The sequence below is a fragment of the Ipomoea nil genome, unplaced genomic scaffold (genome assembly GCF_001879475.1).
Source record: "Ipomoea nil cultivar Tokyo-kokei standard unplaced genomic scaffold, Asagao_1.1 scaffold3400, whole genome shotgun sequence".
NCBI lineage: Eukaryota > Viridiplantae > Streptophyta > Magnoliopsida > Solanales > Convolvulaceae > Ipomoea > Ipomoea nil.
The window spans coordinates 116532-142838 of NW_017619828.1; the positions used below are offsets into that span (position 1 = coordinate 116532).

Genomic DNA, 26307 nt, shown 5'->3' on the forward strand with positions numbered 1-26307 from the left:
AAGTTGATCGGGATAAATCAAGAAGACCAATACAATGTCAATGAGTGAAGAGAGAGTCTTTGTTATTTTTTAAATAATTTAAATAATAATAATATTGATGAATAATAATATTTTTTTAATATGCTGCGAAATATGGATTCACTTTTAAAAATGCATTGAAATTACATGATGTAGAAAAAATAATAAAAGAATTACTAATTTGATGTTTGGAAGTAGAACTCAGGTATGAAAGTATTGCATGGATAATGATAGCCTTAGCCATATTTGGATAAGATTTTTCCTTTTTGGTATATTATCTATTTATCTTACTTAGATCGAATAGTTAGTTCCTGACTTAATTCAAACAAGAAATCGTTTATCCCGGCAAATTATCAACAGATCAGAAGGATAATTTTGAAAGGACTGAAATACCTTTATCTATTAATTAATTCTGACATATCACCCTATAAAGTATAAATACCCCTCTCTTCGCTGCGCTCTTCACACCGTCACTACTTCAATCTTCTTCTCCCTCAAATTAAATCTCAGTGAGAAATTAAGCAATCAATTTGGTGAGAATGGGAAAGGGCTAATGGAGTACCCACAGAAAACAACATGGCTGCTTGGCTTCTCGGCGTTGGCAACCTCAAGATTCAGCCCTTCAACCTCCCTCCTCTTGGTATATAATATACTAGTATTTGTCCCATGCGATGCACGGAAAATATGTTATAAAAATATACCATATATGAGGTTTATTCATATATAAAAATTTTGTTATTTAATAATTATGTGTGAGTTGCTATGATAAAATTAAAACATAAATATATTTAAAATTAAAATAAGAATTGGTATTTAAGGTGGGTGATTACTACAAATCTTTAATTATATTAAAAATTTAGTACATAGTATTTAATATTACAAATTTTTAAGAATTGAGCTTAGTAAACTACAATAGTAATTGAATTACAATTTTCAGAGTCACCACGGATCAAAATTTTTAGACCTTTGAAATTTCTAGAAATTTTTAGGTCTAATTTTTTTTTATCCGTGGTGACTCTGAAAATTGTTAGAAATCTCAAAGGTCTAAAAATTTTGATCCGTGGTAACTCTGAAAATTGTAATTCAATTACTATTGCAGTTTACTAAGTTCTTGAAAGTTTATAATATTAAATACTATGTATTAAATTTTTAAGATTGACCACATTAGAATAATCTCAATTGAAGTTTATTTGTGAGTTTTTGGATGGATTGGATGAGGCAAGAGAGATGAAAATGAATTAAGGTGAATTTGAATTTTTATGCACCATGTAATAAATAAATAAATAAATCTTAACTATAATATAACCATATGGTGAGCAATTATTGTTACAATAATTGCTCACAAAATCATATGGCTATATTATAGTTAAGATTGTTAGGACATAAATGTGTGGCTCAAAATCCATGAAGAATTAATCTTCCGACATCCCACCTCGCATGGTTGCACTCCAGATTCACTGCCGCACAATCAACACATGTTCTCCCATTTTCCCATTTTTCATGCGCTATTTTCTCTTATTCAATGTATAAATAGCATTAGTTCCTTTGTTTTCAAACACACATCAATTCAATATATTAAATTCATTCTTCTTCTTTCTTTGTCCCTCACGTAGCATATATATATATATATATATATATATATATATATATATATATATATATATATATATATATATATATATATATATATATATATATATATATATATATTTATATTTATATTTTCCCTTTTGTTAATTATTTATTTGTCATTTTATATAATTTTCCTCATTTATATATTTTTCCTATTATTTAACTTCTATAATTCTCAATTTTCGATTCTTCGCTTTCGCATTATTCCGCTATATTCCTAACAAGTGGTATCAGAGCGGTTTAATTGAGAGTTATTTTCAAAGATGTCGACTGTTACCAAGTTTGATATCGAGAAGTTCGACGGGAAAATTAGCTTTTCTATCTGGAAGGTTCAGATGGAAGCCGTTCTAACCCAGAACGGTTTGAAGAAAGCGCTAGCTGGGAAGAAGAAGAAACCGGCTACAATGACAGATGAAAATTGGGAAGATTTGGATGACAAGGCACGTTCAACCATTCTTTTGTGCATGTCTAAAGAAGTTCTACGTGAGGTAGTAAGTGAGACGACTGCGTCAGATTTATGGTCCAAGCTGGATACGCTTTACATGACCAAAACTCTGGCGAACACGCTGCGTTTGAAGGAGCGTCTGTACACAATCCGTATGACGGAAGGTACTTCTATTAAATCTCACTTGGATGAATTCAATTCTGTTTTATTAGACTTGGAAAATATTGATGTCATAATTGAAGATGAGGATCGTGCTGTTTTATTGCTTGTATCTCTCCCTAAATCATACAAGCATTTCAAAGAAATTATGCTTTATGGTAATAGTAGTGATACCCTTAGTTTCGACAATGTTATGTCAAACCTATTGTCCAAAGAAAAGTTTGACTTTGAAATTAAGTCTGAGGACAAAGGTGAAGGCTTGACTGTAAGGGGTCATTCACTTGAAACAGAGAGTAGCAATAAAAAAACTAGATCCAAGTCCAACAAATCCTGTAAGTACTGCAAGAAGCATGGTCATGATGTGACTGAATGCTTCAAGCTGAAAAACAAGCAAGAGAGAGAAAAGAAGTCCGCTGAAGCTAGTGTTGTTGAAAGTGATACAGATGGTGATGTGTTGTTATCTGTTAGCTCCGGTGAGAAACAGAGTGAAACCGAGTGGATTTTGGACTCTGGTTGTACATTCCACATGTGTCCCCACAAAGATTGGTTCATTTCTCTGGAACCGGTTGATGATGGAGTTGTCTTGTTGGGTAATGATACCCAATGCAAGGTTAGTGGAATTGGAAGTGTTTATATTAAAACTCATGATAACGTTGTCAGGACTCTTGCCAATGTTCGGTATGTTCCTGATTTGAAACGCAATCTGATATCCTTGGGCACCTTGGAATCTCTGGGGTGCAAGTACATAGCTAAAGGTGGAGTTCTGAAGGTCATAAAAGACTCTCTTGTTCTCATGAAAGCTTCTCATTCTGTAAGCTTGTACGTCTTGCATGGCAGTACTGTGACAGGTTTAGTTGCGATATCCTCATCGATGTCTGATGCATCTACTAGCACCGCACCTCTCGTCGAGCCACATTGAGAGTATTCCATTGCTATGGATCGTCCTAGGAGGACAATTAAAACACATGCTAGGTATGCTAGTGATTATAAAGCCAATTTGGTTGCTTATGCTCTTTCAGTCACACAGGAGGTTGATGGTGCTCTATCCAGCTATTCCGAGGCTCTTCCTGTTGCTAAGTTCAAGTAGTGCTTGAGTTTAGTCGGACGTTTTCAGTTGTTAATTCCCACTGTGGATTTGATCCAAGGTGGAGATTGTTAGGACATAAATGTGTGGCTCAAAATCCATGAAGAATTAATCTTTCGACATCCCACGTCGCATGGTTGCACTCCAGATTCACTACCGCACAATCAACACATGTTCTCCCATTTTCCCATTTTTCATGCGCTATTTTCTCTTATTCAATGTATAAATAGCACTTTTCAAACACACATCAATTCAATATATTAAATTCATTCTTCTTCTTTCTTTGTCTCTCACGTAGCATATATATATATATATATATATATATATATATATATATATATATATATATATATATATATATATATATATATATATATTTTTTTTTTTTTTCCTTTTGTTAATTATTTATTTGTCATTTTATATAATTTTCTTCATTTATATATTTTCCCTATTATTTAACTTCTATAATTCTCAATTTTTGATTCTTCGCTTCCGCATTATTCCTAACATATATATATATATATATATAATATATATATATATATATATATATATATATATATATATATATATATATATATATATATATATATATATATATATATATATATATATATATATATATATATTATATATATATATATATATAATGTTAATCGTATGGTGTATTTAATTTGCATGTTGTTGTGTGATAGGTCCTCATGATGTTAGAGTGAGTATGAAAGCAATTGGTATCTGTGGGAGTGATGTTCACCACCTCAAGGTGATCATCGTTACGTTTTAATTTGTTTATGGTTTTTAGGGTTTTATTTTAATTTTCAGTTAATTGATATAGAACTTGATTATTATATATTCAGCATGAGAGGTGTGGAGATTACATTGTGAAAGAACCAATGGTGATCCGCCACGAATGCGCAGGAATCATTGAAGAAGTCGGGAGCGAGGTGTAGAGTCTGGTCGCCAGCGACCGCCTGGCGTTGGAGCCCGGCGTTAGCTGTTGGCGGTGCAGCCATTGCAAGGAAGGCAGTTAAAATCTGTGCGACGAGATGAAGTTCTTCGCCACGCCGCCGATCCACGGCTCTCTCGCTAATCAGATCGTGCATCCGACGGATCTGTGCTTCAGACGTGAGCTTGGAGGAAGGCGCAATGTGCGAGCCGTTGAGCGTGGGCGTGTACGCTTATCGCCGGGCGAACATCGGGCCGGAGACCAATGTTCTGGTGCTCGGAGCCGGCCCTATTGGCCTCGTCTCCATGCTCTCCGCTCGGGCCTTCGGAGCTCCGAGAGTTGCTGTTGTGGATGTCGACGATCAGCGGTTGGCGTTCGCTAAGAAATTCGGAGCAGATGTGATTATCAAGGTTTCACACAAGATGGAAGATGTGGAATCTGAGGTGGAAAACATCAAGGCCGCCATGGGAGTCGGAATTGACGTCAGCTTGGACTGCGCTGGTTTTAATAAGACAATGTCCACCGCCCTTCGCGCAACCCGCTCCGGCGACAAGGTTTGCCTCGTCGGTATGGGCCACTGCGAAATGACAGTCCCCCTCACTCCTGTAGCAGCAAGGTAATTTTTAATTAATTATCTAATTGTATTATTAATAGAATCTCGATTGTATTTTGTTAAAGGTTAAAGATGATGGTTGTTTCTTAAAGGTTAAAGATGATGGTTGTGTTGTTGTGTAGGGAGGTGGATATAGTGGGGATATTCAGGTACAAGAATACATGGCCACCGTGCATAGAGTTTTTGAAGAGTGGGAATATTGACGTGAAGCCACTGATCACACGCAGGTTTGGGTTCACATAGAAGGAGGTTGAAGAGGCATTTAAACCAGTGCTCGTGGTGGCAATGCTATCAAAGTCATGTTCAATCTTTAGAGTTTAGATTAATTGATTAAAGTAGTAGTTACACTTGACTAGCTAGTCTCCTTTTTCCCTTTATTTTACTTAGGTAAGGGTACTTATATCTATGTCAATGAATCGAATACGCATAAAAGCTCAGGTATTTTGACATTTTCTCCATAAAATGGAATACTCATACGCCGTTATAATAGTATTGATTAATTATATTAATAGTAAAATAACGGCCAGTAATTTTAATATAAATTATTAATAATGGATTATTTTCCATTTATTTAATAAATTCTTTATTTATTTGCAAAGTCCTATGGCTTCTCGAATTACAGATTCTTTTCCATTTTCCTTATTAAGTATTTGAGCGGGAATAATAATAGTATAGAAGTATAGATTATTAATAACTAATTCTTTTATGTTTTTTTTTTCTTTTCTTCAAAATATTCTTTATATTCATTAGATTCCTAAGACAGTGGTTGGAATTAGGGACAAGCCTTTTCCGAACCACCCAAATGGTCGAAAAAGGTGTTACCGACCGGATTAAGGCCATTTCCGACCACTTTTGGGTGGTTGGAAATATGATGATTTCCAGTCGTGATGGCTTATAATGCCGAGCTGGTTTTCGTTCCCTTTGCTGCTCAATCTCACCGCCCCAATGCGTGACGTGCGGCGGTGGCCTTAACCTCGAATGTGCCATCGCCCATATCGAAAATCAGCATGGTCTTTTTGTTTTTAGTTTTTTGTTTTTTTTTTCCTACCATCCACATATTTATTCTATTTATCATATATATATATATATATATATATATATATATATATATATATATATATATATATATATATATATATATATATATATATAAACAAAATCGTCCATTTTAATTTCTCGCCCAAAACACTCCTATACTATTAATTAAGGTTTGCGTAATATTGTAAAATATGGTAATATAATTTCTATTCGTACTATAATTCTACATTAAAATATGGTAATACAATTCCTATACAATATATTCTTTCCTACTTTCATATTCGTAATACAATTCTAGATTAAAATTACTAATCTATACATACTATTAATAAAAACAAAATCCTACTACTTTTGCACTTTCCTGCCCAAACTACCTCCAAATCAATATTACTATATAAAATCTAATAATTATTATGGTAATTAAGCTAATAATTATAATTACACGAATATCTATACTATATATAAAAATAAAATCCACCATTTTAACTTCCCACCTAAAACAATCCTATAGTATTATGATTTGCGTAATATTGTAAAATAGTGTAATAGAATTCCTAATAGAATATATTGTTTCATACTTTCCTATTCGTACTACAATTCTACATTAAAATTCATATTGTTCTCCCAAAATGTTGATTCCCCAACCCTAACAGGGCGTTTGGTTGGAGGAGGTGAATTATGTGGGAAAGGAATTGTAATTCCATGGGAGTTGAATTACTGGGAATAAAGTGGGAATTTAAATTCCAGTGTTTGGTTGACAAGAATAGAATTACTGAGAATTTCAATTCCAATGTTTGGTATACATGGGACTTGAAAGGGAATAAGTAGTATAAAGTTAAAAATGTCCATTATTGTTGTTAGACATTAATTTTAGGTTAAAAAGGGAAATGATAATTTTGACTCATCACTATCTTTTTTTTCCTCGGAATTAAAATCCCAGGGGGGGACATGGGATTTTAATTCCATGAAAATGGGGGAATTGCAATTCCATGGAATTGCAATTCCCTCCAACCAAACTACGGAATTTAATGGCCTTTGGAATTAGGTGGGAATTAAGTGGGAAGGGAATTTAAAATCCCTCCAACCAAACACCCTGTAAGGGCCCCCCAACACCCAGACCCGATAGAGTATTTGGGAGGCTGTAAATCACTATTTCATATTCTAATATTATAAAATAGTGTAATACAATTCCTAATAGAATATATTGTTTCCTACTTTCCTATATGTATTACAATTCTAAATTAAAATTCTCATTCAAAATACAGTACAACAATATTAAAATTCATATTTCTATTCAACAATATTATATTATTTCTTTTCCCGTTAAAAATTATATTCTCCATTATTAGTTTTGTAATTCTCCGTTAAATTTACTAAATTTCAAACTTCCATTAAAACTCAACTACCTGGCTGAATAATAGTCTGAGAATATAAATGGCACGGAAATTAGGCCAATTGAAAAAAAGAAATGAATATTAATAATTGACTAAAAATTAAACAAGATCCCCAAATTAACTATTTCAAAAAGGAAACGGATTAACTATAGTATAGGTAAATTGGAAAAAAAGTATCTATTATTAATATTTTACTAGAAATATATATAAAAATATGTTATTAATAATTAACTAATTAATACATATTAAAAAAAATAATTGGTTGAGAATAAAGATGGCATGAGAATTAGGCCAATTGGAAAAAAATAAATATTATTACTTAATTTAAAATTAAAAATGATCCCAAATTGACTCAAATGAAAAAAAAAAAAGAAATGGCCAGACCGCTTACACAATAGTATATATAAATTGAAAAAGAAATCTGTTATTAATATTTGACTGAGAATATATATGACACGAACCCCTTGACTGAGATTGTTATTAGTAATTTACTGGAAATATAAAAAAAAAAATTGTTATTTTTTTTTTGAAAACAAAATTTTTTATTAATAATTAACTAATTAATATGTATTTAAAAAGAAAAAAATTGTTATTAATAATTAACTAACTAATATGTATTAAAAAGGAATAATTGACTTATGCAGAGTCCCCTTTTGTTTGGAGACAAGATCTGCGTGAAATGACATCCAATGAAGAAAGAATTCTCCGTAGGACAATTGTTCTATGTTTTGTCAGGGTGTGGAGAATTATACTATTTAAGATGCCTTTTAAATCTGGTATGTGGACCTTCTAACCATGAGGATATTATTCACACTGTGCGGGTGTCATTCACAAATCGTTTCGGGATGCATGTTATGAATATGGATTATTAGATGATGACAAGGAGTACATTGATGGCATTACTAACTCGAGTTACTTGGCATCCGCCTATGCTTTGCAACGGTTGTTTGCTACGGTGCTCACTTCAAGTTTAATCAGTAGGCCAGAGGTGGTGTGGAATGCCGTTTGGGAATTTCTTGCGGAGGATGCACAACTTTAGCGTCGACGTCTCATGCAAAATCTAGATATATCGGCATCCAATCTATTTAATCGACTTTGTTATTTGCTTATCATTATTTCAAAATAAACTAATTTGTTGATTTTTTTCTTTTTTGGTGTATGAAGAGTTGGTGTTATCGAATTCAGATAATAAGAAACAGTTCGCTCTGGTGGAATTAGAGAAGTTGCTATCTCTGTGGGGTGGGGAGGGGGTGGGGGGAGAGCTTGAGGGACTTTCCAGAAATGCCAATTCGAAACAAAAGCAGCATGGGTTTGATGGAAAACATGTTGATAGCTGAAGAGTTGGTGTATGACAAGGAATCGTTGAAGATAGAGCATGAAGGTACATAATTGACGGACGAAAAAAAAAAAGAATGTCTACGACTCTGTGCTGAATGATATTGATTCTAATGGAGATGGATTGTTCTTTGTGTATGGTTACGGTGGAACAGACAAGATGTTAGTGTGGAGAACGTTATTTTCAAAGATAAGGAGGCGCGGTGATACTGTTCTCAACGTTGCTTCGAGTGAAATAGCATCTTTGCTCTTGCAAGGTGGCAGGACGACGCATTCCAGATTTGCTATACCATTCTCTTTGGGCAATATATCGTGACCTTGCTAAGCTTATAATAAGGAGCAAATTGATAATATGGGACGAAGCAGCGATAACGCACAAACATTGTTTTGAGGCTTTGGATAAAACCATGAGGGATCTTTGGGGTTCGCCATACCGGGTAGTGACGAAAAGATATTTGGTGGAAATACAGTAGTTTTGGGCGGCGATTTTAGACAGATTCTTCCCGTTATTCCGAAAGTAACTAGACTAATAGTTGTCGCAGCCAGTACATGTATGACATGAATACTGCAGAAGGTCGAACATATTTAAGTTGTGACTCTTTGTGTAAGGCAGAATTAGATGGTGAAAATCTATCAGAAGTACACACTCCTAAATTCGTAAATAGTTTGAGATTGTCTGGACTTCCTAATCATTCATTGGAATTAAAGGTTGGTGCACCTGTTATGTTATTGGAGAATATAGACCACTCTATTGGTCTTTGCAACGTTACATGCTTCTTTGTCACAAGATTGTCCGATCACATTGTCGAAGCAAGAATAGTTAATGGGACTAATGAAGGAACCAAAGTTCTTATCCACTAAATGTCTCTCACTCCTTCTGATACAAGATTGCCCTTCAAGTTCCTGCATAAATAATACGCATTTATGATCGAAAATGTCATGACTATCAACAAAAGCCAGGGACAACCAGTAACTCACGTTGGGTTATTGCTGAAAAACCGGTCTTTAATCACTGTCAATTGTACATAGTTTTTTCTCGAGTCACCCATCCTGATGGCCTGAAGGTGTTAGCTCTAGACAAACATGGACAAGATTCTGTTGCTACTACCAATGTCGTCTACAAAGATGCTTTCAATAATGTGTAATTCCAACCAATGATATTATGTTTTCTTTTTATGCGAAAATGACAAAATCGATATATATCTACACAGAAAATATATCTTCCATACAAATAAATTAGGATAGCAAATGATTTCTATAATTGAGTTGCTAGACAACGAGCAAATTTTCCCAATTAATACAAATCCTAAACAATGATATATAAATTCTCTAAAGTTTGAGCACCGGATTCGTACATATACACATTAGCTATTAATTGGGTAATTATTTGTTCAAATTCAAGCAATGATAATATCATAAAATACAATCGATCGAACTCAATTCTTCAATTGTATTATATGAATATATAATATTCAATGTTATAATTTATATAATTGTATATCGATCCAAATATTCTTAAAATATTATAACAAATTCATTCCGTGCACCGCACGGGTGAAATACTAGTTTTAATAAAGATATAATTGTACATTACTTTACAAATATTAAACTATTATTTTTTTATTAGACAATATTGTTTTTACATCATTATCCGACCTACGTGACCTAACTACAATGTTGTTGATAAAAACTACAATTACACTTGGACTCTAAAACGGTAGGACCATTTTCCAACAAATTAACAACGTTGACATCCCACTGGCTCTAATTGAACAAGTTTACACATCATTCTCAGAATTTTATCAATGCATGAAAACTTCTAAAGAAATTTGTAAGTTAATTTTTCCTATATTATTATAACAATATCTATTGTAATCAGTAATCATATATTTCAAATTATGTATTATCATCCTCTATTCACAGCAATTGTCATTAACAAATTCACTACAAGAAAAATCGCGAATCGCGACGGAATTTTTCCGTCGCGAATGGCAAATATTCCGTCGTGAATCGCATTTCGCGACGGAATTTATTCCATCGTCTATCACCTTTTCGTATTTTGATAGACGATGGAATAATTCCGTCGCAACTTTTGGCGACGGACTTAGCGACGGAATATTTCTGATGCTATTTGGCGACGGAAGTATTTCATTGCGATTCCGTCGTCCATTTCGCAACGGAACTGTTTCCGTCGCAAATACGTCGTTATTTCTGAATCGGATATTCCGTCGCCATATTATCTTTTCCGTTTCCAATTCTGTCGCCCATTTCGCAACAAAAATGTTTCCCGTCGTAATGCCGTCGCATCATTTGCAACAAATATTTCATCGCAAATCTTATATTCCGTCGCGATTCCGTCACGTTTTTGAATTATTTTAAAATAAATTTGTGATTTTAAATAGTAATGAATGTTTTTAAAATATCTTATTTACCTATATCTCAATCATAGCAATTAAACAAGGCTGGGAAAAAAAGGAGCATGGAGATGACGATGATGCTTTATTATTTAAAATTTCAAAACTAAAACGAATGGTTTAACAGGATGCATCATTAGTCTCTCTAACGGCTACACTACAGTAATCATGTACACATGATTTTCAAATACTTCTACATGATGGTATCACTGGGAATCAATGCATCCTTGATGATTGTGACGATTTCACTTTTAATGAAATATCCTTCAGTTTCCCTAGCTGCTTCTTGAACATTTTCACTGTTAATGATCTAAAACAATCAAGAGTCAAGTTAGATGCTTCTTTATGTTACACGTGCACAGGAAGATTGAGCACATTGGTTCACTAGATTAATGGCCAAGTTTTTAAAAGCAAAAAGAGGAGAAGAGCATAAAACTATTTGATACCGAACCTTCACATCATTCCCAATACGAGCATATTCTTTTCAATGATTTCTCTTTTGATGTGTGAATTCCTGCCAATTCCAATTGGAACACTTCCCTTTGCAGCCAGAAGCCTCCTATCAGCATTCGTCTGAAGCAAGAAACCAAAGGATGTGAAAATGGCTATAAATTGCTAAAGGGAGAAAGAAGCATAACAACAACAAAGAGTATGATATCCATTAGATCATGAACTAATAAAATATCGCATCCTGCCCAAAAGCCAATTTCAGCCCAACAGGAATGCAAATTCATTCAGTATCTACATGGATGATTACCTTATAGTAATCTGCTCCCATCAATAATGTATCTTCTATAATTGCTCCCTCCGATATGCATGATCTAAGTCCAACCACAGAATGGTGAATTTTACAGTTCTGCACCAAACAACACACTTGTGAAGACAGACCATATAGGTTTCATAGTACTGTGTAGAGTAAGGTTAGTCATGATGTACTGAAACAGAATCCAATAAAAACAAGTGAACTCTCAGATCAAAATAGTTTTAAGCCTCTCGGAAAAAGTAGACGCATCACACTATGATATGCAATGACACAAATTATGATGCTCTTTCTTTTCCTGGTGGGCAAACTAGAGCAGTATAAGGTTGCACCAAAAAAATTATAATATGTAAGGATTTACAACCAAAGTTCAATTCACTTACCTTGATTACACAACCTTCACCAATAACGCCGTCTGTGACATCAGCATCAAGCATTATAGAAGGATGTAAATATCGAGGTTGAGTGTAAATGGGAGCTGATCGGTCATAGAAGCTTCAAGAAGGCATTGAAGACTTTTAGTGCTATAAATTAAAGCATCACAGTCAAGAAATCAGTCTACAATACTGTTGTGTTGGGCTTCCCTCCAATGTGGTAAATAGCCCAGTGGTTCAAAAAAAGAAGCACCAGTGGTCTAGTGGTAGAATAGTACCCTGCCACGGTACAGACCCGGGTTCAATTCCCGGCTGGTGCACACAATTAATTGACGACAAAAGCTGTGCGGGCTAGATGAGTCCCTGGTAAAGGACACTCCAAATATAGAGACTTATTGCCCATTCGTACTCTATCAGGGACACATTGACTGTAGAGCCAGGTTACCCGGGTGCCCGTCACTTACTTGCTAAGTGTCTTTTAGCAGTCAGAACCGACTACCTCCGTTCTTCCAGGCCGAGGGCCGGATGGGGGTATCTATCACATGATATACAAACTTGTGTTCGATTTCATTAGTTTATTCGTTTTGATTGAGTACGTTTATTTTGTGCCTAAAAAAGAATTTCAAAAGTATTCATTTATGTTATCATTCTCGCATGGCTCTTATTTTGGTGTGTATATAAAAATTCCATTATTCAATATCATATATAGGAAAAAAATGCGTAGAGGGTATGTCATAAGAGATTATTAAAAAATCACTTCTACTTTTTACAAATGTCTAAAAAGTAGTATAATAAGATAAAATTTCTTTATTTTGTTCTGTGTTTTTTTTTTTTAATTTCATTTTTGCATTTTTATCTTCTTGCACTCTTGATGATAAGACATTCTTTTCATTTTTCTTTTGTCACATCTTTTGATAATAACTTGTCACTGATCTTTGGCTTAATATGATTTTATCTATTTAAATATTTTACTGTAAAACTTGATTATGTTGATCATTAATCTGTAGTCCTTTGAATAATACACTAGTAATTCTCCTAAATTTCTTGATAGGACAGGTTCATCTTGACAATATTTTGATAATCTCTTGATTTAGAGAACTTTTGGTACTACGCCACTACGAAGTATAAGTAATTCAGTGGTTTAAAAAAAGAAGCACCAGTGGTCTAGTGGTAGAATAGTACCCTGCCACGGTACATACCCGGGTTCGATTCTCGGCTGGTGCACTCAATTAATTGATGACAAAAGCGATTCCCAGCTGGGGCGCTCAATTAATTAACGACAAGGCTAGCTGAGTACCTGGTTAAGGATACTCCGACTATAGAGATTGGTTGCCCATTCGTACTCGATCAGGGACACACTGACTGTAGAGCCAGGTCACCCGGGTGCCCATCACTTACTTGCTAAGTATCTTTTAGCAGTCAGAACCGACTACCTCCGTTCTTCCAGGCCGAGTGTCGGATGGGGGTATCTATCACATGATATAAAAAAAGAATTTCAAAAGTATTCATTTATGTTATCATTCTCGCATGGCGCTTATTTTGGTGTGTATATAAAAATTCCATTACTTAATATCATATATAGGAAAAAAATGCGTAGAAGGTATGTCATAAGAGATTATTAAAAAATCACTTCTACTTTTTACAAAAGTCTAAAAAGTTGTATAATAAGATAAAATTTCTTTATTTTGGTCTGTTTTTTTTTTTTTTTTTTTTTTTTTCATTTTTGCATTTTTATCTTCTTGCACTCTTGATGATAAGACATTCTTCTCTATTTTCTTTTGTCACACCTTTTGATAATAACTTGTCACTGATCTTTGGCTTAATATGATTTTATCTATTTAAACATTTTACTGTAAAACTTGATTATGTTGATCAATCATCTGTAGTCATTTGAATATTACAGTGGTAATTCTCCTAAATTTCTTGATAGGACAGGTTTATCTTGAAAATATTTTGATAGTCTATTGATTTAGAGAACTTTTGGTAAGACGCCACTACGAAGTATAAGTAATTCAGTGGTTTAAAAAAAGAAGCACCAGTGGTCTAGTGGTAGAATAGTACCCTGCCACGGTACAGACCCGGGTTCTATTCCCGGCTGGTGCACTCAATTAATTGACGACAAAAGCGATTCCCAGCTGGTGCACTCAATTAATTGACGACAAAAGCTGTGCAGGCTAGTTGAGTACCTGGTTAAGGACACTCCGACTATAGAGTGTCCAACTATAGAGATTGATTGCCCATTCGTACTCGATCCGGGACACACTGACTGTAGAGCAAGGTCACCCGGGTGCCTATCACTTACTTGCTAAGTGTCTTTTAGCAGTCAGAATTCCCACACTGACTGTAGAGCCATGTCACCCGAGTGCCCATCACTTACTTGGTAAGTGTCTTTTAGCAGTCAGAACCGACTACCTCCGTTCTTCCAGGCCGAGTGTCGGATGGGGGTATCTATCACATGATATAAAAAAAGAATTTCAAAAGTATTCATTTATGTTATCATTCTCGCATGGCGCTTATTTTGGTGTGTATATAAAAATTCCATTACTTAATATCATATATAGGAAAAAAATGCGTAGAAGGTATGTCATAAGAGATTATTAAAAAATCACTTCTACTTTTTACAGAAGTCTAAAAAGTTGTATAATAAGATAAAATTTCTTTATTTTGGTCTGTTTTTTTTTTTTTTTCATTTTTGCATTTTTATCTTCTTGCACTCTTGATGATAAGACATTCTTCTCTATTTTCTTTTGTCACACCTTTTGATAATAACTTGTCACTGATCTTTGGCTTAATATGATTTTATCTATTTAAATATTTTACAGTAAAACTTGATTATGTTGATCAATCATCTGTAGTCATTTGAATATTACAGTGGTAATTCTCCTAAATTTCTTGATAGGACAGGTTTATCTTGACAATATTTTGATAGTCTATTGATTTAGAGAACTTTTGGTAAGACGCCACTACGAAGTATAAGTAATTCAGTGGTTTAAAAAAAGAAGCACCAGTGGTCTAGTGGTAGAATAGTACCCTGCCACGGTACAGACCCGGGTTCGATTCTCTGCTGGTGCACTCAATTAATTGACGACAAAAGCTGTGCAGGCTAGTTGAGTACCTGGTTAAGGACACTCCGACTATAGAGTGTCCGACTATAGCGATTGATTGCCCATTCGTTCTCGATCCGGGACACACTGACTGTAGAGCCAGGTCACCCGAGTGCCCATCACTTACTTGCTAAGTGTCTTTTAGCAGTCAGAACCGACTACCTCCGTTCTTCCAGGCCGAGTGTCGGATGGGGGTATCTATCACATGATATAAAAAAAGAATTTCAAAAGTATTCATTTATGTTATCATTTTCGCATGTCGCTTATTTTGGTGTGTATATAAAAATTCCATTACTTAATATCATATATAGGAAAAAAATGCGTAGAATGTATGTCACAAGGGATTATTAAAAAATCACTTCTACTTTTTACAAAAGTCTAAAAAGTAGTATAATAAGAGAAAATTTCTTTATTTTGGTGTGTTTTTTTTTTTTTTTTCATTTTTGCATTTTTATCTTCTTGCACTCTTGATGATAAGACATTCTTTTCATTTTTCTTTTGTCACATCTTTTGATAATAACTTGTCACTGATCTTTGGCTTAATATGATTTTATCTATTTAAATATTTTACTGTAAAACTTGATTATGTTGATCATTAATCTGTAGTCCTTTGAATAATACACTAGTAATTCTCCTAAATTTCTTGATAGGACAGGTTCATCTTGACAATATTTTGATAGTCTCTTGATTTAGAGAACTTTTGGTACTACGCCACTACGAAGTATAAGTAATTCAGTGGTTTAAAAAAAGAAGCACCAGTGGTCTAGTGGTAGAATAGTACCCTGCTACGGTATATACCCGGGTTCAATTCTCGGTTGGTGCACTCAATTAATTGACGACAAAAGTGATTCCCAGCTGGTGCACTCAATTAATTGACGACAAGGCTAGCTGAGTACCTGGTTAAGGATACTTCGACTATAGCGATTGATTGCCCATTCGTACTCGATCAGGGACACAATGACTGTAGAGCCAGGTCACCTGGGTGCCCAGCACTTACTTGCTAAGTATCTTTTAGCAGTCAGAACCGACTACCTCCGTTCTTCCAGGCCCAGTGTCGGATGGGGGTATCTATCACATGATATAAAAAAAGAATTTCAAAAGTATTCATTTATGTTATCATTCTCGCATGGCGCTTATTTTGGTGTGTATATAAATATTCCATTATTTAATATCATATATAGGAAAAAATTGCGTAGAAGGTATGTCATAAGAGATTATTAAAAAATAACTTATACTTATTACAAATGTCTAAAAAGTTGTATAATATGATAAAATTTCTTTATTTTGGTCTTTTTTTTTTTCATTTTTGCGTTTTTAACTTCTTGCACTCTTGATGATAAGACATTCTTCTCTATTTTCTTTTGTCACACCTTTTGATAATAACATGTCACTGATCTTTGGCTTAATATGATTTTATCTAATTAAATATTTTACTGTAAAACTTGATTATGTTGATCAATCATCTATAGTCATTTGAATAATACAATGGTAATTCTCCTAAATTTCTTGATAGGACAGGTTTATCTTGACAATATTTTGATAGTCTATTGATTTAGAGAAATTTTGGTAATACGCCACTATGAAGTATAAGTAATTCAGTGGTTTAAAAAAAGAAGCACCAGTGGTTTAGTGGTAGAATAGTACCCTGCCACGGTACAGACCCGGGTTCGATTCCCGGCTGGTGCATTAAATTAATTGACGAAAAAAACGATTCCCAGCTGGTGCACTCAATTAATTGGCGACAAAAGCTGTGCAGGCTAGCTGAGTACCTGGTTAAGGACACTCCGACTATAGAGTGTCCGACTATAGAGATTGATTGCCCATTCGTACTCGATCAGGGACACACTGACTGTAGAGCCAGGTCAAGACACTTACTTGCTAAGTGTCTTTTAGCAGTCAGAACCGACTACCTAGAAAAAAAAAATCACTTCTACTTATTACAAATGTCTAAAAAGTAGTATAATATGATAAAATTTCTTTATTTTGGTCTTTTTTTTTTTCATTTTTGCGTTTTTAACTTCTTGCACTCTTGATGATAAGACATTCTTCTTTATTTTCTTTTGTCACACCTTTTGATAATAACATGTTACTGATCTTTGGCTTAATATGATTTTATCTATTTAAATATTTTACTGTAAAACTTGATTATGTTGATCAATCATCTGTAGTCATTTGAATAATACAATGGTAATTCTCCTAAATTTCTTGATAGGACAGGTTTAACTTGACAATATTTTGGTAGTCTATTAATTTAGAAAACTTTTGGTAATACGCCACTACGAAGTATAACTAATTCAGTGGTTCAAAAAAAGAAGCTCCAGTGGACTAGTGGTAGAATAGTACCCTGCTACGGTACAGACCCGGGTTCGATTCCCGGCTGGTGCATTCAATTAATTGACGACAAAAGCTGTGCAGGCTAGATGAGTACCTGGTTAAGGACACTCCGAATATAGAGACTTATTGCCCATTTGTACTCTATCGAGGACACACTGACTGTAGAGCCAGGTCACCCGGGTGCCCGTCACCTACATGCTAAGTGTCTTTTAGCAGTCAGAACTGACTACCTCCGTTCTTCCAGGCCGAGGGCCGGATGGGGGTATCTATCAAATGATATACAAACTTGTGTTCGATTTCATTTGTGTATTCATTTTGATTGAGTACGTTTATTTTGTGCCTAAAAAAGAATTTCAAAAGTATTCATTTATGTTATCATTCTCGCGTGGCTCTTATTTTGGTGTGTATATAAAAATTCCATTATTTAATATCATATATAGGAAAAAAATGCGTAGAGGGTATGTCATAAGAGATTATTAAAAAATCACTTCTACTTTTTACAAAAGTCTAAAAAGTAGTATAATAAGATAAAATTTCTTTATTTTGGCCTGTGTTTTTTTTTCATTTTTTCATTTTTATCTTCTTGCACTTTTGATGATAAGACATTCTTTTCTTTTTTCTTTTGTCACACCTTTTGATAATAACTTGTCACTGATCTTTGGCTTAATATGATTTTATCTATTTAAATATTTTACTGTAAAACTTGATTATGTTGATCAATCATCTGTAGTCATTTGAATAATACAATAGTAATTCTTCTAAATTTCTTGATAGGACAGGTTTATCTTGACAATATTTTGGTAGTCTATTGATTTAGAGAACTTTTGGTACTACGCCACTACGAAGTATATGTAATTCAGTGGTTCAAAAAAAAGAAGCACCAGTGGTCTAGTGGTAGAATAGTACCCTGCCACAGTGCCACGGTACAGACCCGAGTTTGATTCCCGGCTGGTGCACTCAATTAATTGACGACAAAAGCTGTGACTATAGAGACTGATTGCCCATTCGTACTCGATTAGGGACACACCTGACTGTAGAGCCAGGTCACCCGGATGCCCGTCACCTACTTGCTAAGTGTCTTTTAGCAGTCAGAACCGATTACCTCCGTTCTTCCAGGCCGAGTGCCGGATGGCGGTATCTATCACATGATATAAAAAAAGAATTTCAAAAGTATTCATTTATGTTATCATTCTCGCATGGCGCTTATTTTGGTGTGTATATAAATATTCCATTATTTAATATCATATATAGGAAAAAATTGCGTAGAAGGTATGTCATAAGAGATTATTAAAAAATAACTTATACTTATTACAAATGTCTAAAAAGTTGTATAATATGATAAAATTTCTTTATTTTGGTCTTTTTTTTTTTCATTTTTGCGTTTTTAACTTCTTGCACTCTTGATGATAAGACATTCTTCTCTATTTTCTTTTGTCACACCTTTTGATAATAACATGTCACTGATCTTTGGCTTAATATGATTTTATCTAATTAAATATTTTACTGTAAAACTTGATTATGTTGATCAATCATCTATAGTCATTTGAATAATACAATGGTAATTCTCCTAAATTTCTTGATAGGACAGGTTTATCTTGACAATATTTTGATAGTCTATTGATTTAGAGAAATTTTGGTAATACGCCACTATGAAGTATAAGTAATTCAGTGGTTTAAAAAAAGAAGCACCAGTGGTTTAGTGGTAGAATAGTACCCTGCCACGGTACAGACCCGGGTTCGATTCCCGGCTGGTGCATTAAATTAATTGACGAAAAAAATGATTCCCAGCTGGTGCACTCAATTAATTGGCGACAAAAGCTGTGCAGGCTAGCTGAGTACCTGGTTAAGGACACTCCGACTATAGAGTGTCCGACTATAGAGATTGATTGCCCATTCGTACTCGATCAGGGACACACTGACTGTAGAGCCAGGTCACCCCGGGTGCCCATCACTTACTTGCTAAGTGTCTTTTAGCAGTCAGAACCGACTACCTAGAAAAAAAAAATCACTTCTACTTATTACAAATGTCTAAAAAGTAGTATAATATGATAAAATTTCTTTATTTTGGTCTTTTTTTTTTTTCATTTTTGCGTTTTTAACTTCTTGCACTCTTGATGATAAGACATTCTTCTTTATTTTCTTTTGTCACACCTTTTGATAATAACATGTTACTGATCTTTGGCTTAATATGATTTTATCTATTTAAATATTTTACTGTAAAACTTGATTATGTTGATCAATCATCTGTAGTCATTTGAATAATACAATGGTAATTCTCCTAAATTTCTTGATAGGACAGGTTTAACTTGACAATATTTTGGTAGTCTATTAATTTAGAAAACTTTTGGTAATACGCCACTACGAAGTATAACTAATTCAGTGGTTCAAAAAAAGAAACTCCAGTGGACTAGTGGTAGAATAGTACCCTGCTACGGTACAGACCCGGGTTCGATTCCCGGCTGGTGCATTCAATTAATTGACGACAAAAGCTGTGCAGGCTAGATGAGTACCTGGTTAAGGACACTCCGAATATAGAGACTTATTGCCCATTCGTACTGTATCGGGGACACACTGACTGTAGAGCCAGGTCACCCGGGTGCCCGTCACCTACATGCTAAGTGTCTTTTAGCAGTCAGAACTGACTACCTCCGTTCTTCCAGGCCGAGGGCCGGATGGGGGTATCTATCACATGATATACAAACTTGTGTTCGATTTCATTTGTGTATTCATTTTGATTGAGTACGTTTATTTTGTGCCTAAAAAAGAATTTCAAAAGTATTCATTTATGTTATCATTCTCGCGTGGCTCTTATTTTGGTGTGTATATAAAAATTCCATTATTTAATATCATATATAGGAAAAAAATGCGTAGAGGGTATGTCATAAGAGATTATTAAAAAATCACTTCTACTTTTTACAAAAGTCTAAAAAGTAGTATAATAAGATAAAATTTCTTTATTTTGGCCTGTGTTTTTTTTTTTTCATTTTTTCATTTTTATCTTCTTGCACTTTTGATGATAAGACATTCTTTTCTTTTTTCTTTTGTCACACCTTTTGATAATAACTTGTCACTGATCTTTGGCTTAATATGATTTTATCTATTTAAATATTTTACTGTAAAACTTGATTATGTTGATCAATCATCTGTAGTCATTTGAATAATACAATAGTAATTCTTCTAAATTTCTTGATAGGACAGGTTTATCTTGACAATATTTTGGTAGTCTATTGATTTAGAGAACTTTTGGTACTACGCCACTACGAAGTATATGTAATTCAGTGGTTCAAAAAAAGAAGCACCAGTGGTCTAGTGGTAGAATAGTACCCTGCCACAGTGCCACGGTACAGACCCGAGTTTGATTCCCGGCTGGTGCACTCAATTAATTGACGACAAAAGCTGTGACTATAGAGACTGATTGCCCATTCGTACTCGATTAGGGACACACCTGACTGTAGAGCCAGGTCACCCGGATGCCCGTCACCTACTTGCTAAGTTTCTTTTAGCAGTCAGAACCGATTACCTCCGTTCTTCCAGGCCGAGTGCCGGATGGCGGTATCTATCACATGATATAAAAAAAGAATTTCAAAAGTATTCATTTATGTTATCATTCTCGCATGGCTCTTATTTTGGTGTGTATATAAAAATTCCATTACTTAATATCATATATAGGAAAAAAATGCGTCGAAGGTATGTCATAAGAGATTATTAAAAAATCACTTCTACTTTTTACAAAAGTCTAAAAAGTAGTATAATAAGATAAAATTTCTTTATTTTGGTCTGTTTTTTTTTTCATTTTTGCATTTTTATCTTCTTGCACTCTTAATGATAAGACATTCTTCTCTATTTTCTTTTGTCACACCTTTTGATAATAACTTGTCAGTGATCTTTGGCTTAATATGATTTTATCTATTTAAATATTTTACTGTAAAACTTGATTATGTTGATCATTCATCTGTAGTCATTTGAATAATACAATGGTAATTCTCCTAAATTTCTTGATAGGACAGGTTTATCTTGACAATATTTTGATAGTCTATTGATTTAGAGAACTTTTGGTACTCTCCCTAGCTAGGGTTTCTCTCCATCTCTCCCTCCTGGGGTTTTTTGCCTGTTCTTTTCACCGTGCGATCACCATTCTTTTCAGACCGAAGCTCTCGCCAATCATCCGTTCACTGCCTCCATGGCGTCAGGGTCCCAGCAGCACGGTGACGGCTCGTTCCAGTGTGACGAGGACTCGTTGTCCGATCGGTGGGCCGACATGCAACTTGAAGATGAGGAGGAAGGTGTGATCGCCGACAACACCTTCCAGCCGATCGATGTGGATGGAGGCAAGGTTTATTCGATTGTTGGGTGTTTTCTCACAAGGAAGATGATCAAGGTCGAGTACATGCGACAGGTCTTAGCATCGGCATGGCAACTTGTGATGGGTCGACGGGTAACGGAGTTACATGCGAATTTGTTTCTGTTTGCTTTTTATCATGAGACGGATATGCTCCGGGTGCTTCAGGATGGGCCATGGTCTTTTGAGAATCACACATTGATCTACCGGCAAGTGTGTGATGGTTCTTTGCCAGGGGAAGTTAAGCTTGATACTGTGGATATGTGGCTGCAAGTCTATGACTTGCCTATGGGGTACACGTCCAACGTAATTCTGGAACAGGTTGGTAATTATGTTAGTACTTTTATTAAGTGTGATGATCGTCAGGTTGGAGGGCCATGGAAAACATTCTACCGTGTGCGGGTTGTAGTATCACTGGACCAATCGCTAAAGCGCAGAATGAAATTAATACGCCGGGATAAAACCTGGGGATGGGTCAATCTGAAGTATGAGCGCCTACATAATTTTTGTTACTGATGTGGTATGTTAGGGCACCTTGAAAAATTCTGTGTGAAAGCTAGGGTTTCCGGGATCAAACCAGAACTTTATCCGTATGGACCCTGGATGAGAGCAGGGAGGGCCAAGGGCCCGAGGCCGGTTGGAGCGTCATGGCTATTGCCGCCGGTTGGTGTTACACCGTCGCCACCGAAGGTGCAGCCTGGTGCGGTATTGTCGAGTTGGGGTGGGATGGCAGATGTGCACATGGTAGCGAGTGGGGATGAGGTGGATGAGGATGTGGTGGCTTCAGCTAAAAGACGCCGTGCTGGTACGGTCAATGATGATGTGGGCGGGGCTACCTTACCGGTGAGTGAGGAGGTGGTGCAGGACAATGTGTCAAAAAACTTGCAGATGGCGGGTCTTGGTTCCCAGACCCGCCTGACCCAATGAGTACGCTCAGCTGGAACTGTCGTGGCTTGGGCAATCCACATACAGTTCGCGAACTTGAGGACATAGTGTCCCAGAAGAAGCCTGACTTTGTATTTTTAATGGAGACTAAAGTACGAAGGGATCATGCGGAACGTGTTCGAGTAAAATTAGGGTTTGAGGGGTTGTTTTTTGTCGAGCCGGGGGCGAACGTGGTTTAAGTGGTGGTTTGGGGTTATTGTGGCAAAGAAATAGTACGGCAAGACTGATAAGTTATTCGAAGAATTATGTTGATATAGAGATTAGTATGATTGGTTTTCCACACTGGAGGATGACTTGTTATTATGGCTTTCCAGAGAGGAATAGACGCAGGGAGGCATGGGATCTCATTAAATTCCTAAGTTCGCAATCTGATTTACCATGGCTCATGATTGGAGATTTCGATGAGCTTCTATTCCAGTACGAGAAGAGGGGGGGTAATCCACACCCGAATTATCTTCTGCGTGGGTTTGGAGAGGTTGTGGACTATTGTGATTTATCTCAGTTACCGATGAGTGGATATCAATTTACATGGGAAAAGGGGAAGGGCACGGCTAGATGGATAGAGGAGAAACTAGATAAGGTGCTAGCCACGAATGTGTGGTCTGATATAGTCCCCGGAGCAAATGTGGCAAATCTGTTGATGAGAGAATCGCATCATTCCGCCATCTTCCTAGGTATTCATGATCCAATAGGAAGTGGAGGGACACACAGAAGACAGTTCAGATTTGAGATGGCATGGTTGTATGATGAGGGGTGCAGGCCTGTAGTAGAGGAGTCGTGGAATGAGAAGAGGGGTAATGGATTACAGGATTGTATTGCGCATTGTGGTGATCGTTTGGCTAAGTGGGGGGGAGACCGATATCATAAATTTGGTGAGCGGATTAAAAAGCTCCGGAGGGATCAATTGCGACTCAGGGGGAGAATAGATACAGACTCATTAACTGAATTCCAGCGCCTGGAGGTGGAGTTGAGTAATATGGAGGCCCATGAGGATGCATATTGGAAACAACGAGCAAAGCAACATTAGCTCAAGAATGCAGATGCCAATACTAAGTTTTATCACAGGTATGCTTCTCACCGAAAAAAAGAAAAATTCTATATCTCGCATTATGAATAGTTCTGGGGATTGGGTTGAGGGGAATGATATGAAGGATGTGGTTATGGATTATTTTGCCAGTGTGTTTAGTTCTAGTAATCCTGTTTGTGGGCATAATCTGTTTGAGAAAGTAATGCCTAAAGTCACGCATGAACAAAACGAAGCACTACTTCAGCCTTTTGTAGTTGATGAGGTTAGGGCTGCATTGTTTGCAATGTTCCCAGATAAAGCACCAGGCCCGGATGGAATGAATCCTGGTTTCTATCAGCACTTCTGGGATGTGGTAGGAGGTGACATGGCAAATTATATTGTTGATTGCTTGAATAAGCGTACTTTCCCCCCTGTATTGAATGAAACGAATGTTGTGTTAATTCCAAAGAAGGATGTCCCAGAGTTAGTATCTGATCTACGTCCAATAGCCCTAAGCAATGTTGTTTACAGAGTGATGGCCAAAATGATCACGCAGAGAATGAAACCCTTTATGGAAGGTATTATTTCGGACACACAAAGTGCATTTATCCCTAATCGGCTAATTACTGATAATATTTTAGTAGCAGCTGATGTGGGACACTTTTTGAATAGAAAGGAGTGTGGTGTTGGTGGATGGGGGGCTCTTAAACTGGATATGGCAAAGGCATATGATCGTATGGAATGGCCTTTTTTAAAGGGGATGCTTAAAGCCTTAGGGTTTGATGATAGGTGGGTGGATTTGATCACGTTGTGTGTCTCCACAGTCTCCTACAGGTTCCTGGTCAATGGGTCTCCTACGGAGGCAATACTACCCACTCGTGGTCTCAGGCCGGGAGATCCTTTATCCCCGTATCTATTTATTATTTTTGCAGAAGGCCTTTCTCTGTTATTACAGCAGGCACAGACTAATGGCTTAATTCATGGTTGTAGAGTGGCACGAGCTGCGCCCCCGATCTCTCATTTGTTTTTTGCTGATGATAGTTTACTATTTTTTAAGGCAAATGTGCAGGAAGCTACAGAGATTAAGAATATTTTGACTATTTATGAGAGCTTATCTGGGCAAATGGTCAACTATCAGAAATCTAGTATTTGCTATAGTAGGAATACTAGTGGGACTGACAGGGATATGGTGGCACAGACCCTTGGGGTGGTTCAGGCTCCGAATTTTGGAAAATATTTGGGGTTACCAGCTTTTGTGGGGAGAAATAAGAAAATAGCTTTTGCCTACATTGAGGACAAAATCAAGCAGAGAATTGGGAAAGAAATATTATTGAAAAGTGTAGCTCAGGCAATGCCTACCTTTTCAATGAGTGTATTTTTGTTGCCCATATTTGTCTGATCTGCTATTGAACGCACAATGAACCGATACTGGTGGGGTTCTGGGACGGACCGTGGTATTCATTGGAAATCTTGGGATAAGTTGTGTATCCCAAACAAATATGGAGGTTTGGGATTTAAGGATTTAAGAGCATTTAATCTGGCTATGCTAGGAAAACAAGCATGGAGGTTCCTTACCAATCCTGACTCCTTGGTGGCCCGCATTTATAAAGCCAGGTATTATTATAACCGCCCCTTTAATGAAGCATGCCTAGGAAATAATCCTAGCTATTGTTGGAGGAGTATCATGGTAGCCAATGATTTAATAGTTGGTGGAGTGAGACGTCGTGTTGGAAATGGTAACTCAACTCTAATATGGAAGGATCCCTGGTTGCAGGATGAAATGGACCCTATGATCTAAACGGAAATGCCGCCACAGCTAATGGATGCAAGGGTATCTGGGTTAATAGATCAGACGACTGGTACATGGGACCCACATATTTTAGCAGATATTTTTGACCCAAGTGATGTGCCAAGAATATTAAAAATACCTATCTCCCCGGAATATGAGGATACATGGTATTGGTATGATGACCCCAACGGATGCTACTCGGTCAAGAATGGGTACAGGCACGTGGTGGGTATTTATGAGAGTAGCTCGGGATTTGATAAATGGGACACCCTATGGAAGCTACGAATACCACCTAAATGGAGAATGTTTCTATGGAGAGCTATAAGTAATATCCTTCCTACAACCAACAACTTACTTATAAAGAGGGTGGATGTTGATCCGATATGTGCCATGTGTGGATTAATCAATGAACATGTTATGCACTCATTAGTCTTGTGTGATTATGCAAAGTCCATTTGGACCCAATCTGGCCTTCCATTAACCCATGTTATCAAAAATATTTTTCATGAATGGTTTAGGGCAGTCTTGAATGTTCTAGACTCTAATGAAATGTTACTTGTAGCCGGAATTCTATACAA

At 35.9% G+C, this 26307-nt stretch overlaps 1 protein-coding gene, 2 long non-coding RNA genes, 8 other non-coding genes and 1 pseudogene across 11 annotated transcripts; 10 read left to right on the plus strand and 2 right to left on the minus strand.

The window, feature by feature from the left end:
* Positions 1-577: 577 nt before the first annotated feature.
* On the plus strand, positions 578-5211 carry LOC109171187 (annotated as a pseudogene).
* A 5920-nt stretch (positions 5212-11131) lies between these two features.
* LOC109171186 lies at positions 11132-11630 on the minus strand. The gene is made up of 2 exons (XR_002052551.1): positions 11530-11630; positions 11132-11388 (listed from the first exon to the last, which is right to left on the minus strand). It is a non-coding gene; the product is annotated as an uncharacterized LOC109171186 (long non-coding RNA).
* Positions 11631-11871: 241 nt separating this feature from the next.
* Positions 11872-12317, minus strand: LOC109171185. The gene is made up of 2 exons (XR_002052550.1): positions 12222-12317; positions 11872-11934 (listed from the first exon to the last, which is right to left on the minus strand). It is a non-coding gene; the product is annotated as an uncharacterized LOC109171185 (long non-coding RNA).
* A 144-nt stretch (positions 12318-12461) lies between these two features.
* TRNAG-GCC lies at positions 12462-12532 on the plus strand. Its single transcript has one exon. It is a non-coding gene; the product is annotated as a tRNA-Gly (tRNA).
* An 833-nt stretch (positions 12533-13365) lies between these two features.
* TRNAG-GCC lies at positions 13366-13436 on the plus strand. The gene has a single exon. It is a non-coding gene; the product is annotated as a tRNA-Gly (tRNA).
* An 808-nt stretch (positions 13437-14244) lies between these two features.
* TRNAG-GCC lies at positions 14245-14315 on the plus strand. Its single transcript has one exon. It is a non-coding gene; the product is annotated as a tRNA-Gly (tRNA).
* Positions 14316-15213: 898 nt separating this feature from the next.
* On the plus strand, positions 15214-15284 carry TRNAG-GCC. Its single transcript has one exon. It is a non-coding gene; the product is annotated as a tRNA-Gly (tRNA).
* Positions 15285-16068: 784 nt separating this feature from the next.
* TRNAS-GCU lies at positions 16069-16139 on the plus strand. Its single transcript has one exon. It is a non-coding gene; the product is annotated as a tRNA-Ser (tRNA).
* Positions 16140-16931: 792 nt separating this feature from the next.
* On the plus strand, positions 16932-17002 carry TRNAG-GCC. The gene has a single exon. It is a non-coding gene; the product is annotated as a tRNA-Gly (tRNA).
* Positions 17003-17630: 628 nt separating this feature from the next.
* On the plus strand, positions 17631-17701 carry TRNAS-GCU. Its single transcript has one exon. It is a non-coding gene; the product is annotated as a tRNA-Ser (tRNA).
* Positions 17702-19335: 1634 nt separating this feature from the next.
* Positions 19336-19406, plus strand: TRNAG-GCC. The gene has a single exon. It is a non-coding gene; the product is annotated as a tRNA-Gly (tRNA).
* A 3817-nt stretch (positions 19407-23223) lies between these two features.
* LOC109171174 lies at positions 23224-23961 on the plus strand. Its single transcript, XM_019320303.1, has one exon. It carries the CDS (start codon positions 23224-23226, stop codon positions 23959-23961), a length of 738 nt encoding a protein of 245 aa, XP_019175848.1.
* Positions 23962-26307: the final 2346 nt, after the last annotated feature.